The 14,837-nt window shown below is 46.5% G+C and overlaps 1 protein-coding gene across 6 annotated transcripts in view; it reads right to left on the bottom strand.

The window, feature by feature from the left end:
• Nucleotides 1-14,837, bottom strand: part of Znf827 (zinc finger protein 827) — a 174,250-nt gene that overhangs the window by 11,365 nt on the left and 148,048 nt on the right. For all 6 annotated transcript variants that reach the window (XM_005345384.3, XM_026777695.1, XM_026777697.1 and 3 more), the window contains 2 exons: nt 4,332-4,469; nt 1,165-1,336 (listed from right to left, as the gene is read on the bottom strand). In XM_005345384.3, coding sequence (XP_005345441.1) covers nt 1,165-1,336; nt 4,332-4,469 — 310 coding nt within the window. The remainder of the gene's footprint in view (nt 1-1,164; nt 1,337-4,331; nt 4,470-14,837) is intronic.

The raw sequence follows: 14,837 nt of genomic DNA, 5'->3' as shown, positions 1-14,837 counted from the left end.
GGCACATGGCTGCTCAGTCACAGAGTGCACGTGGTGCTCAGTCACACAGGGCACATGGCTGCTCAGTCACAGAGGGCACGTGGTGCTCAGTCACAGAGGGTACGTGGTGCTCAGTCACAGAGGGCACGTGGCTGCTCAGTCACAGAGTGCACGTGGTGCTCAGTCACACAGGGCACATGGCTGCTCAGTCACAGAGGGCACGTGGCTGCTCAGTCACAGAGGGCACGTGAGCGGCTGCTCAGTCACAGAGGGCACGCAAGAACATTAGTTTCATGTGTGTTGGTTCAGGAAATTCTTCTGCTGCGATGCCTCTAGAGTGGTCACCGTGCCAACAGATTAGGTACCAGCATAATATAATAACCTCATACAAGCTATAATGATGATAAATAATCATAAAGGTAATTAAAAACTACAGATTCCAGATGCTGCATATGGCCTAACGGACTCCTTTGGGCACAGAGACATGGGGCAGTGTTGCCAAGATATTTAGTGGGGGTCCACTAGCAGATCAGACTGCTGCACACCTCGGTCTCCCTCTGGCTCCCTCTCACCTCTTGGGTGCAGTGAGGAGAGCACGCAGATCGTTCTGTGGCACTCTGAGCAAGAGGTAGTCACGTGACACCTCCTAGGAGAAGCCGCTCATCCACCTAGATGCCTTGCAAGGGTGACTCTCCACCAATATCACTACAACAAGGTTTGGTAGACTTGGGAGTTCCATGCTGAGTCAAGGTTGAACACACAGTGTAGTGTATCATAATGGCAGCCAAGGGACAGACACTGGGCCATCTGAGCAATTGCATGGGAGTTCTCAGACCATCTTTTCGTGTGCTTCCTCCCGTGATTCCTAGGCCATAGCAAGGTACTCAGCCACCAAGTGGGGAACTGCGCCACAGCTAATAGCCAATCACCCAGGGAGTCTTGTTCTCTTTCTGGAGCCCCATCCTGAAGAATCACCTCCCAGACCACTTCTCTTTTTATTAATTCTATTAGGGCCACCTGAGCTAGATAGGCATCTGTGCAAACGCAGGGTTCAGTCAAAGAACATGTTAAAATGAAGTTGGTCAAAGGCTGAGGAAAAGGGCTCTGAGCCCAGTGCTCTGGGCAGGCAGAGAGGGAGTGTCCAGCAAGGGGTCTCAGAAACGTGGTACACTGCCCCTAACTCACCTGTAGTAATACGGGTGTTTCTTCCCGTCACTGCCTTCAGAAGTGACGGCGCTGACGATGTCCTCGGCGTCGGTACTCACCAGCTTCACAGAGTGCACGGTCAAGTGCTGGTTCAGATTTGCACGGCACTTGGCAGCGTAGGGGCACAAATGGCATTTGTATTTTCTTTCCTCTGGGGGAGAAACCAAAACTGCTCTCAAAAAAGAAAAAAATTCAAGAGCTCACTTAGAGGAGCCGATGAAGGTCAGCCCAAGTCTCCCTTCACGGGAGGACAAAGGGCACGCCTTAAAGCTGCTCCTAAGGTATCCCTAGCAGTTCGCTCCTGTAGCAATACTCAACTCAAAGATGAAAAGGGCTCTCTCTAGGCAGTAGGGACAACATTTTGAGGCTGAAGCGTGGGTTTTATGGTGTCTAAACCAAATCCGATTCAAGGTAGGTTATGGAGGCCAAGAGCAACATTGCAGCAATGGCTGCATGGCAGCCTGGCCCAGAGCAGTGTGTTACACTCTGAGCTGTTTCCTCGGAGTTCTCAGATTTATTTTTCTTGGACATCTCATCCTTCATCCCTCATCATGACAAGGTGAGCGCCACAGGGACTAACTGTGTGTGTGTGTGTGTGTGTGTGTGTGAGTGTGCACATGAGTGTGCCCCGTGTGTCATCCCACATCACTCTTTATGACAAGGTGTGTTTGTTCTGAGTGTGCACATGACTGTGGCCCATGTGTCACTCTTGGGCAGGCACCGAGATGAAGAAAGCTAAGGAAATAAACACTGATAAAACTGGAGCCTAAGAGGTCCATCATTTTCTCTCAGCTCTAGGCCTGGGCCAGCCAAGAAAGGAAAAAAACTAATGAAATTAAAGGGGAAAAATGACTTGGATAAAATAATTTAATTGGAAATTTTCATTATATAAATAAAATTTAAAAATCTCAATTAATTTGTTAATGGAAATTGGCTCCTAAAGCTAACTAAGGCTTTGGGAGCGCTTCCAGAGTGGTGTCCTGAATACATTTGATTAATCATACGGACCGTAAGGCCGAGGAGCAGCCTGCTTGCCTGTGTACGATCTTACACAGCGAGAACAACCTCACTTTTGGTCCAGATGTGGGGGCTTGGCTTGAAGATACCTGTCTCATTTTCTTCACAGGAAAAATGTGGTAAAAAATGCTCCCATTACAGAATATGAGATACCATGACATGTCATGGTGTCCTTCCACCCCTATCTGACAGTGGCAGGCTCAAGGCCGGGCCTGAGTCTCCATCTTGGTGTTGAGAGATAGAGACCTGGTTTCGGCACTAAGGTTCACTTCCTTTGTAAAATGAATGAGGAGTGGTCCCGCTTTCCATCACCCTCGAAGGTCCAATAACACTGGGATTTCCTCTTCTTAGGAGTAAGAACAACCTGACAAATAGGCCTAATATCTTTATTAAGAGTATTTCCTCATCAGCTTTCCAAATTTCCCTTCTTAACGGATTTATTCAAGTTCTTGTCTCTGCTTTTTTTGGCAATTTTGCTTAATCATCTATCAGCTAATTTCTATGCTGATAAAAAAAATCACGAAATGCTTTATTCTCCAATAATTCTCTCTCTGAAGCAGGGTTTCCCTATATAGACCAGGCTGTCTGGATCCACCTGCCTCTGCCTCCCAAGTGTGGGGACAGGTGCTGTCATACCTGCCTCCAAAACCCCCCAGTGTCCCCAGGGATTAGCTGTCCCTTTCGCCCCCAGCCCAGAGTGTCCTGCTTCCCTTTCTTAACCGGGCATCAGGGAGGCCCTGGGGCTGGAGTGCTTTCCCACTCCTCCGATGGGTGATAAGGTCCTCTCTTTCTCTGTGCCTTGTGCTGACTTCAGCTGTAGCTTTCTTAGCTGTAGGTATTTAGTGTTCTCATTCTTTTTAGATGTCTGATACTTGCATTTTCTCTTTCTTCCCTCTTTAAATTGACCCTAGTTAAGCGGGGAATTTTATTCATCCTCAGTTACTTGGTAACTTGAGATTTCATTTACGATGCTTAAAGAACAAGGCCTTAAAAATCCCACTTCTTAAAAACACATTATCATTTTCTGTCTAACATATGATGAAAATTTGAACTTAGTGGATTTAAAAAGATAAACAGGTCAAAATTAATCTTGTCCTAATAAAAGACTCTGCTTTTATTTTTTCATAATTATACAAAGATCTTACTTTGAACCTTTATGTTTTTCTTTTGGATCAGGGTCTGTACCTCATGTTGAACTCAAACTAGAGATGCTCCTGCCTCAGTCTCTGAAATGCTGACATTACAGCATGCTTCAGCACGCCTGGTTATATCATACTGATATCCCTGATATTACAGGCATGCCTGGCTATATCTTACTGGTCTATCATCTGAACGTCTTTAAAGTCTGATTTAATGCCAGGCTTTCTAAACATCTGACTGTCTTTCCTTCAATGCTGGGGACCGAATGCTGGTCTGCCGTGTGCTCTACCGCTGGCCACACTCCAGTCCTGTCGTCTGCACCTTCTAAATGCTAGCTGACGAGGTCATGTCACCTTTGTTGCCTTCACTTGTTTTTGTTGATTATGCTGTTTGTTCTTTTGTTACCTCTTGTTAATTTGCCTGCCCTCCTTGTCCCGACTCTTAGAACCAACCATTTGCTATCCACTGCCACAGGTAAGCCAAGACAGAAACTACCTCTCCAGCACGACCGTGCTCCCCTACTCCACCGTGCCTGCCACCCTGAGATGGACCACAGGGGTGTCTCTTAAGACCTCGCAGACTTGGGCTGTCAACAGTCCTTCTTACACTTAGCGCTCACACTTAAATCTAAGTTAAGATTTTCTCTTAATAAAAAGAAGTTGAACTAAGTAGGTGGGGTTCAGCCCCAGCCTCTGAGCCTTTATGAGGCTATGACTCCATCCTTCACAGAGTTCAAGAGTTGACCTGGAGGTACTTACACACATGTCTTTTCTTGTTAGTTCCTCTGGGAATTCAATGAGGCTTTTCAGAATAGAAAAGCTTTTCCAGAGTCTCATTTACTTGTGCCAGGCAGCTCGGCCTGTAAAGGTCAGAGTCAGCTAACATTCCCCCACTTCCTGTAGTAATTCTCTTAGAGAAATTCAGCCTCTTGCTGGCAAAGAGGCCTGGGAGGGCCAGGGATAGGCTCTGGAGCTGTGGTCCCCACTCACCTGTGTGCAGAGAGAGGTGTCGCGACAATGTCTGCTGTCGGCCAAACACTTTACCACACACATCGCAGGGAAAGAGCTGGTCATTGAACTTCCAGGACGGTAATCCATTTCCTGCCTCGAGGACTAGCTTCTCTGTCTCTGGGCCAAGAGAAAAGACACTGTGAGGAATATGGGGCACGGGAAATGCACAGCATCTTAGCCAGCCCTGAAGACTTCCTCAGAGGCTCCCCCTAAAAAGGGGCTGAGAACCACTAAGAAGAACCAGCAGCCACCCTCATCCCCATCAATAAAGGATATTGGTGGGGGACACAATGGTAAAGGGGTCACAGCCCAACAGCAGCTGGGTTTTCCGTTGATCCTCTTCCTGGTAAAGCCAGTCCACACAGACACACAGAAAGCCAATCCACACAGACACACAGACACACACACATGCAGTTTGACAGGACTCTGTTCACTCTATAGAAGGTACTCGATAAACACTGGAGTGGGTGAGAGCTGCATGTTAGCTGCATGTAGCATGTGGTAGAACCTGCCACAAAATGGTAAAAAAAGCAATTGAAACCCCAGGTTCCAAAATGAAAATTAAAGGGTCCATGTCTGGAGAGAAAATATTCTGCTGCTCTTTAAAAAGATAAGTTTTGCTGCCGAGTTTTGGGTTGTGCAAAATCTTTAGCCAGGAGCTCACACAGAGCTAACTTAGGGATGACAGCCTCACACTGCTCCTAGCGCAAGAGCTTTGACTGGCATCCTACATCTCTTGTAGCAGCTGGGAAACGGGTGCTCCACCAGCAATCCATACGCGGTCTTGGATGGAGTAAGTACACTTCAATACATTCTCTTTGTAGCTTAGCAGACTTGTATTTCTCATAGTTGTCAATAGAATTTCCTTTTATTTCCTGACCCGTGCCTCTTCTCAATGAACCACAATGGACTGCACAAATATCTCGTCTGCAGTTGTTTAAGAAGACAGGCAACAGTTGGGGGTGCCCAGGAGAGGAAAATGGATACTTCCAAGAGACGGCTCGTCCATCAGTCTGTCTGTCCTTGACCTGACCGAGTTTCTGTGGGCCTTCCTGAAGCGCAGTGCTACATTACAGGATGGAGTGCATGTGGGGAAAATTAATGTCACCAGGAACTTCTGAGATCCAAGCAGAGGACAGTGTCCTGACTGCTGCTTGGTTTCACACAATTAGGCCAAAACCATTTTCCAGATACAGGTTTCCACCTATATTTGGACAAGTCAATTGGATCAGTGTGCATTTGAATGAGGTTTTCCCCAGTAGTGTAATCTGAGGACAGAAGAAACAAATAATGAGATTTGGAAGGAGAGCAGGGAGAAGCCGTGGGGAAATTTGCGATAATGTTTGCTGTGCAGTACCTGCCAGCAATCCCACCACTGATAAACGCATTTATTGATTGATCTGTGTTTGTTAAAACACAGTTCTTGAGGCCTCGGGGAGAAGAAACTAGTTTGTGTCAAGCAGTAATGCCTAAGTCGGGGTGGAAGGGGACGGGGAGGATGGGGAGGTAAAGACAGAGGCCAGTTGGACATCTTAAGACAAGGACCACTCCTGGGTGACTGTCCTCAAGCCACATAGAGATAAGAGATGGTATTTCAAGCAGTTCCTTCTAAGTGTGCCATCAACAGCGCTCTCAGGAGGGCGATAATTATAATAACAGGTGGAGGTCAAGACGGTGCAGTGTCTTCTAGTGCACCCACAATGCATGAATTCATTATGTCACAGACCCAGCGCATAGGTAATTAAAAGCGAAGGCATCTCTTAATAATTTTTTGAGTATTAGTCATGAACTTGAGAAGCTTAAGCATCACAAAGAATTCAGTTCTTCCAGTCTTGGAAAGCCATGGCAACTTTGAGGACCGGGACCCATGAGCAGAGAAAGCACCACATTGGGCCATGAGGCACCCAACATGCCCGAGCCCCAACCCCAGTCCCATCTCTGCATGGATCCTAACCCCTTGGTGTCTGTATCTATGTACAGGGACTAAATATCATTCTTATTCTACAGTCAGAATGAATGGGGATTTCTTAGCAATAACATATTGATAGCACGATTAATTTAATAGCATAACTAATAAGGTCAACTGACAATTCAGAGCAGAAAGTAAAGAGATATGCCTAGTATGGATATGGGTCTGTAGGGCTAATCTTGGTTGTCAATTTGACACTCTTGGAAAGAGGTGGCCTTGATGGGAGAGCTGGCTCCATCGGATTGGCCTGTCGCCATGTCTGTGGCCGTTTTCTTGATTATTAATTGACATGGGAAGGTTTGGCCCACCCTGAGAGGCACGATCCCCAGGCAGAAGGGACTGGGCTATATGAGAAGGCTAGCTGAACAGATAGCTAGCCAAGTACGCAGTGTTTGTCCATGGTTTCTGCTTCAAGTTCCTTCCTTGGTTCCCCTTGATGACGACCTACAACCTGTAAGTCAAATGAGCCCCCCACCCCCGTCCCCCAAGCTGCTTTGGCCATAGTGTTTATCACAGTGATAGAAAGCAAGTCAGAACAGTGTTTCAAATAAACTTAAGAGATGTGCTCTTAAGATACTTTTAGTAGAAATGCTTGCAGTCGCAAGTCAAACTGCAAAGACTTTATAGCCTCCCGAGTGCACCACACCCCAGGTTTACTCTGGTTGAGACAACTGCTCTGGCTGATAGGATTACTGTTAACCCCACAGTCACAGCTGACAACAGTCCTCCCCTTCCTGCTGCCCTCTCCCACAGCTGGAGGCAATGGCTCTTAGTCATGAGTTAAAAGCGCTGGCCAATGAAAAGGCTTTTGCTTTCCCGATGAAAAGAAGGCTAAGAGTGGGTGTTGGCTTTCTCTCTTTCTCATGCCTTGATGACAGAGGGGACACGTAAGACGGTGGCAGGTATTGTGTGAGGGTGAAGCATGAAGATGCAAGCCAATTCATGCCATTCTTAACCGAAACTCTTCCGTGCTCAGCCCCATCCGTCTACAGCATCCCTGAAGGGCCCTCCATCCTCACTCCTGACAATGGCAATGGGGAAGCCGGGTGAGCGCATCCCATCTTAATTATCTTTGGTTCTGCTTTAAAAACCCTACAAGCCTTCTTTTTAGATTAGTAAGGGAATTTGCTTTATTTTTTTTCTAACGAAGCATAACATATACCACCAATGGAAAAGTACACATACCAGTAACTGCATCTCAATTAGTCCCAAAGTCTCCAGACAGTTCAAACTATGGGTATTATTTGAAAACTTCTGACTTCCTTCTTTATTCCCACACCCCCTGGTGTTTGTCATTATTTTAAGTAGCTGTGTAGTTACAATCTTTTTCCTTTCTTTTAGAGCAAAACTCTAATCTAATGACAAATTCTTTCTTGCCCAGTCTCATAGGTTTTTTATCTCTGGCAAAACATTTTATTTCTTTTCAGTCATTTTGACTCTGATTTCTAGAATATCCTCAATTGCTCTGTGACTCCTGGCTACTCAGCACAATGCAGTCTGAGGCTTTTCTCCCTAACAGTTCACCTACAGTTTTGGCTTTGAACATCACTTAGGGTTTTCCATGTCCTTAATTAAGGCCTCTGTTCCATTTTGTGTGGTGGATGAGCCGCAGGCTGTCAGCATACCAAGTTCATGTTCTACTCCGAGCTACACCCCCATCTAGGTCTGTGTTTTCAGCGATGCAAACGGATCCATAGGCACAAGCACTTCTGTCTCAGTGCAGCTGTGTCTGTGCAGTGTCAGTGATATGTCCCCAGCTATTCCTACACAGCGACATTCACGACAGTGAGGCCTCATTATGCAAGATGCAGTATGGCAAACTGTGCTTCTTAAGACCTACTGACACAAAGGGATGTGTCTTACTCATAACCCAACAACTATGTCCCCAAAACTGAACATGAGATAAACCCATTCGGTAGACTGGCACAGGCTATGGATCAAGCTGAGAACCTACAGAGCCTTCATACAAGAGGACCAAAGAAATCATCACTTCCAAGACCTCTCCAGACTCAAGGTGCACTATCAGTTGCACATGGTCAAAAAGAGTTTCCATGGTAACCATGTCTCCACCCTACTTCAAAACTTCATTCAAGAAGGAACCTGAATTTTCATCTTGTTTAAGTCTCTTTTCTTACATGAAAGCAAAGTAAGGCCCAGAGAAGTGAAGCAACTTCCCTAGGATGTCTTGTTAGTGGCTGAGCACACGAGACTCCCCTGTATCTCATGTGAGCTCCTTTAAGCCACAGGAAACCGACTCAAAATTCTACATCACACAAAGGGATTTTTCTTCTCCCTCTGCTCTTTGGCTGTGTACTTAATATTCTTAGTTACAAGCTAGCAACAATTCAGACGCTAGGATTTCTTCTACCTCCTTTTTGGAAAGGGTCAGCCTAGGATGTCCCAGGCACAGAGGCTGGGAGGCTACAGTAAGCCATAAATCAGCACCAAGGAGGGTCAACAGGACAGTCAGATGGGTGCACCCTAAAAGTCAAGCCTTCCCTTTGACGCCAACTAAGTCATACTGAAGAATCCCTTGGGCGTTTGGTTGCTATGCAGAGAGACTGTGGTAATAAACATATTTAAGGCATTGCTCTCAAAACAAGGGGGATAAAGAGGAGGATTCGAGTTTGCCTCATTAAGGTCTTTGGCTTTTGGTCTGGAGCATGACATGGTTTTGCTGGTGTGTCTCCCTGGGGGAGAAAAGCTACGTTCCCCGATGGAATGTTCCTCCCCAGCACTACCACTCCACCTGATTTAGGTGAGAGAAACGCTGTGTGTAGGGGCTGTATCTGGGTAAAATTAGACAGCATGAGCTCAATCCATAAATAACTGTTCACTTTAGCCAGAGCCTGGCTGATTCATCCCTGGAGACCAGGGTCTGGGGCCACCTGCGTTTTCCATCCCAACATATGGAGTCTCAATTAGTTCAGCTGAAAAGTTCTGAGACATAACTCAAAAGTGGAATTCTGGGTTTCTCTGGACTCCTGGGTAGATGGAAACCAATGAGTCAGACTGTATTCCAGGAAGGCCATGGCACTTTCTGGTTAGGCCTGATCTGCCTGGCTCTCTTCTCCAGCCTCTGCTTAAATCAAGCTTCCACCTGCTGCCAAGGAAGTTGCCAGTCTGCAGGGCATACGCCTCTTGGGGCTGATTATCATCAGGCAAGTGCTCGAAGGTCTTCTATAAACTGGAAATAATCTGTAAGGTTCCTTCCATTTTAGGACAACCATTCCTGCCCCTTTAGCTCAGAGGACTGAGCTTGGAGCCTCGGAACTGTCCTAGGACAGTGGGCACAATGCAAGTCCAACTGGCATTCATAGCTGTGCCGCTATGTCATGAACCACTGGTGGCCCTGAGCCAGACCTCACAGCTGTTGCTCCTGGCTGCCCATAACAGACTCCCTATGACTCACTCACTGTGGGTCTCCACCTGATCAATTTTTCCCGTAAGACCATTTCAAATACTCTTTCAAAGTAGTATTTATCTATCTGCTGGTCAAAACACCCATTCAAGAAACTGTTAGGTTGGCAGAATTTAGTCAAGGCCTGTCAACCTGTAGCCAACGACAAGCACTGGATGCGGAATCTAAGGCATGGCACCGTTCCCTGCCTTGGTCTTCTCTGGGCTTTTGGAGAACATAAATGCTGAACGAGCTTCACAAAACAAAGCTTTGTTTCAATACCGCTGAAGGGTAAATGTATGAAAGGTTGAAACCCAGCAAGCAAACCTCCAACGCTGCCTGGGACATTTAATCATGTCGGGAGGGAGCACTATTAAACAGAAAGTAGAGGGCCCATCCACCTCCAAATCAGGCTTCTTCATCTGCTATGACTCTAGAGGGATTGATTCTAAGACATCTCGCACCCAAGCGTATCCAGAACACTGTCAGTGATTAAGAAGGGTCCAACAGGCCTAACCATCTTGCCGCAAACCTTGGTTCAAGCAGGAATCTTACCACTTGATTCGGTGTTCAGTTCATGTACACAAAGGTTGAGAGAGCCCAAATGATTGGGGGCTGTCGATTGACAAATGGCTTGGGGTGCAGAGGCCTCCTTGAACTATGGCCTCATTCGAGCTCCCGCATGCTGTAAGAAGCCGATGTCAAAGTCCCCTAGGAACGAGGGCTTGAGCACTTGGGTCTTAGCAAACTGATGCTTTGAAGATCAACCCAGAAAAGTGGGGTGCTGTGGTATTTCTTTTCTTTTCTATTTTTTTTTTTTGAGGTTGGGTCTCACCTGTAGCTCAGGCTTGCTGGAACTCACTATGTAGCCCAGACTGACCGCACATGTCTGCCACTGCCCAGCCTGTTTCCTAAATGCTGGGATTATGGACGTGTATGGATGGGACTGGTTGCCTAGTGCTGAGCCAACAGTTAGCTTCATGAATGCTGGCTGACTACCAGCTGCTAAACCGGGGAAGACGTGTCCTCTACACAGTTACTTCCAAGATGGGAGAACACTCAAGTTCTGAATCCTGTCGGACAACGCTGGGGACCAGGAGCTCCGCATTACAAGAAAGCCGAGTCACATGGGGCTTGACCACTGCATGGGGAACTTCTCTAGATGTCTAGACAGAGTCACTGTCAGAAGCTAGGCCAACTGAAGCCCACTGCTTCTATAGAACTTAACTTTGAAAAAAAATCCATGAAAGAAAATGTTGATATTGATTCTTTATTTTCTTCTACTTAACAGTCCTCAATAAATGGTCAACGAATAAACAAGCCAGTCACATCACCACATTCTTGTCTGTTGTCTTATGCAGAAACCTAATTGTACATTGCAGCATGGAGTGTATATCATCTTCATAATGATGGTGGCAGGCCACACCGACAGGACTTTGGATACTGTTACTCTTCATAAGACTGTGGGAAGATTTAAATTCTCAGCAATTGCTCCAGCCTGTCCCAACATTGAGGACGTTCAAATCTTGGATGGGAAATCACCAAGCCCAGAAGCTGTGTCATTTCTTTTTTTTTAAAGGGAGTTGGGGATGGGAGTGGGAGGTCTGGCAGACACTAATAATTTTTAGTACTTACGAGAATCCCCCGCCCCTTTTCAAAGAGTAGCAGTTTCCTAGCTACAGACATACCCTTTCTGATCAACTCTGCCTGCTCTCAGAGGCTAGTGTAGACCCCAGTTCTGCCCGAGGACTGTGGAAGTTCTTGAGAGAGTGTCTTTGACACCCACACTACCCATAATCCTCTGAGACAGTCAAATAAAAAGGCTTTGCCTTTGACCCCGGCCATCTCCCTTGGATGCCAGCAGGTGGAGCAGCGTCCTTCATCCATGAAGATGGAAACTCCTGATATGGAGGAAGAATATAACACCAGAAGGAGACTCAACATGTCCACCATCTGTCTGACTTCATCAGACAAAACAGATCCACGTCTAGTGAGCCTCTGGAGCTAAGCTGAACACGGTTCTAACAACGGCTCCAGTTGGCAGCTGATTTTCATGATGTCAATCAACACCAGGGTTTATTACCATTGTACCAAGGAGACAATGCACGGCCGAAACAATGACTTACATTTATGGAGGAGTCATCACTGTTCTAGCCTCATGCGATGTTTTCCACATTGCATTGAACCTTACAAAGTACCATGCCCAACACATTAGTGTTAGACCTACCATTTGAAAGGAAAAGTGCCAGCTGGCTAGGGGTGGCGGAGTTGAAGGTCGCCTAGCTAGGGAGTGGCTGCCCCTCTCACTCAGAAGCCCATTCACTGCATTATACTATAAAACCAAAGACAACTCTAACAATTTCAGTTTATTGCACCAGAGAACTCTGCTACAGCAATCTAATTTAGTTCCACTTTAAAGTTTCTTGCGAGCAATAACCAAGGCTTCTAACCAGGTGCCTCATGCCTGCAATGTCGGGACTAGCGAGACTAAGGCAGACGGCGTGCCATGAGTTCAAGACCAGCTCGGGCTACAGAGTGAGACCCTATCTGAAACAAAACAAAACAAAACAAAACAAGAATAAAGAGAGGAAGGGTTGGGGAGGAAGAGCCATTGACAAGGCCTCTGTGATATCATTATTTAAGAAGGTATTACTGGAGCCACATGAACACTTCCCTTAGGATCTGCCTGGAGAGAGTGAAGAACTCTTCCTATGTGTTCTCTGTCTGACCTTGTGCTATCTGCAGTCTCTCCAGCTGTGACCAACATCTCTCATCAGATGTGTGTTATATGCTATAGTTCGGATTCGTAAATGACCCCATGGGTTAAGGGCCTGGTCCCCAGCTTGCCAGTATGGGGAGGTGATGAAATGGTTGAGGTGGGGCCCACCAGGAAGTCTTCACATCACTGGAGGTGTGCCCCTGGAAGGGACAGATAGTCTCTGGCTTCCTGGCCTTCTGGTCTGTGGCTTTGCACTGCCCTCACCTCCAAGTGTGAGGTACCTTCCCCTCATTAGAGTTGTAAATAAGGGTCTGTTCGGTCACAGATCAGCGGGTAAAGGCACTTGCTGCCAGGCTTGATTACACAAGTTCAACCCCAACCCTAACCCTACACGGTAGGAGAGAACAATTGACCAGCACACATGGTGCATGTGTGAATTCCCAAGCATGAATAAGTCAATGTTGCAAAAAATTGAAACAAAAGATTCTGACCTAAGCTCTTGGAATACTGAGGCAGGAGGACAGCTTGAGGTCTGGACCAATTCGATTGGCAAAATGACATCTAGGTGAGCTTAAGGCTACAGTGACAGCCTGCCTTAACACTCATCCCACACCCTGCCCCAAATTCTGAGCAGATTTTAGTGAAATCTGGTCCACTTGGATCTGCCTGAGAGTGAGACATGACACTGGCTATTTTTTAAAACTCTTCCCAGAGAGGGAAAGTAAGACATAGCCAAACAAACTCGAGCCTGGCGCAACTGCAGTGAGTATTTTCTTCCATGGTTTACTAAAACAGTTGGGAAGATAGAAGAACGTCCTGAGAGAACGCATTATCATCATCTAAACCATCAGGGGAATTTCTCCTCCGTTCCTCACTGATTGTGGAACTATAAGCAAAATATAGATTAAATAAATAAATGAAGGAATAAATGAAACGCAAAACAACCACTGTTAAAAACAAGGAAGGTTTTTGGGCAAGGAATGTAGTCGGTGCTGGAGCACCTGGATAGCAGATGGGTTTGAGCTTCAGCATAGCGAAATACAAACACACTAACGAGGTATTATACAATCGGAAAATTACGGCTTTATAAAATATTTCATATATCAGTAAGTTTTTAATGCTATTTGCTCTCAAAACTATATGCCCTGCTAAGCACACCACCTACGTTCAACTCTGTTCTGTGATTCATGTCACAGTCATTTAAAATATTACTGAAGTGAGCCTGCAAGGGTCAAGTAGGTCTCCTCACTGAGGTTAGAATCCACTGGAATTCTCAATTATTTTTGTCTTCTTTTCTTAGTGACAACCCTTGATCCTACCAACGGCTCCTTCAAAGACTTTCAAATACCACCAAGGCCTTACCTGCTCAGGACGCTTGAATTCCTGTGTGACAGTCTAACCTGCCGCCTTTACTTCTGAAGTGATAGAAACTACCACCATCTGATTGTTTTCACCTGACCTTCGGTTTTGGCACCTGCAACACTCCTCCTAGCTTATGGGAGATTTGACATTCAAAGGCAGACAGTGCACAATGGGTGTAGAGTGGGAATAGCCTCTACAGACCCACGGACAAATCTCTCTCTGCATCACTGCGAAGCTCTTTCCCAGTTTGGAAGGCTGTGTGAAAAGCAACGTCAGAGGACTGACACCTCCGAACCTCAAGATGGGGCTTCTCTCATAGCCCTGGAACTTGCTCTGTAGACCAGGCTGACCTCAGACCCAGAGATCAGCCTGCCTCTGCCTCCTGAGTGCTGGGACTGAAGCCTTGCACCAACCCCCTACCCCTGCCTGAGCCTTCTCTTTATCCAAGGAATATTTATTGTGCTTTTTGTTCTAAAATTATTCTTTTTTTTTTTTGGAAAAGTACTATACAACAAAGATCAGCATTAACACTTAAAAACCTAACCAACATTTTAAAATCTTGAGACTCTGAGATCTTGTTTATTTGATTAAACAGATTGTTTTCACGTGGTGGGAATTTCTGTTAGCTGGCTTATTTAACTATTCCCCAGGTGGGGAGTCGCAGACACAGGGCTGGGGAATTCTGCCTGTTTTTGTTCCTTTGGCCAGAGGCCGATGAGGTAACAAAATGGACGCTCCAGCTCTGGGGGTGGGAAGCACCAGATGAGAATCTGGCCAGGACCTGCTTCCCAGCTGGGCTCAGGGCAGAGTGAAGGGCCTTAACTGAGCCCTTCTGTGAGGAAGGCAGCCCGTTCACGCATGGCCCATCCCACCACCTGACTACTCCCAAGACCCCTCCTTTAACCCTCAACGTGGGAGGAAAGGGGAGGGCACACCGTGTACAGCACAGTGCACTGCTAGGGGAGGGCACACCGTGTACAGCACAGTGCACTGCTAGGGGAGGGCACACCGTGTACAGCACAGTGCACTGCTAGG

Source organism: Microtus ochrogaster, chromosome 4 (genome assembly GCF_000317375.1).
Source record: "Microtus ochrogaster isolate Prairie Vole_2 chromosome 4, MicOch1.0, whole genome shotgun sequence".
Classification (NCBI taxonomy): Eukaryota; Metazoa; Chordata; class Mammalia; order Rodentia; family Cricetidae; genus Microtus; species Microtus ochrogaster.
The sequence above is the reverse complement of the archived record's forward strand: the minus strand, read 5'-3'. Positions and strand labels throughout refer to the sequence as shown.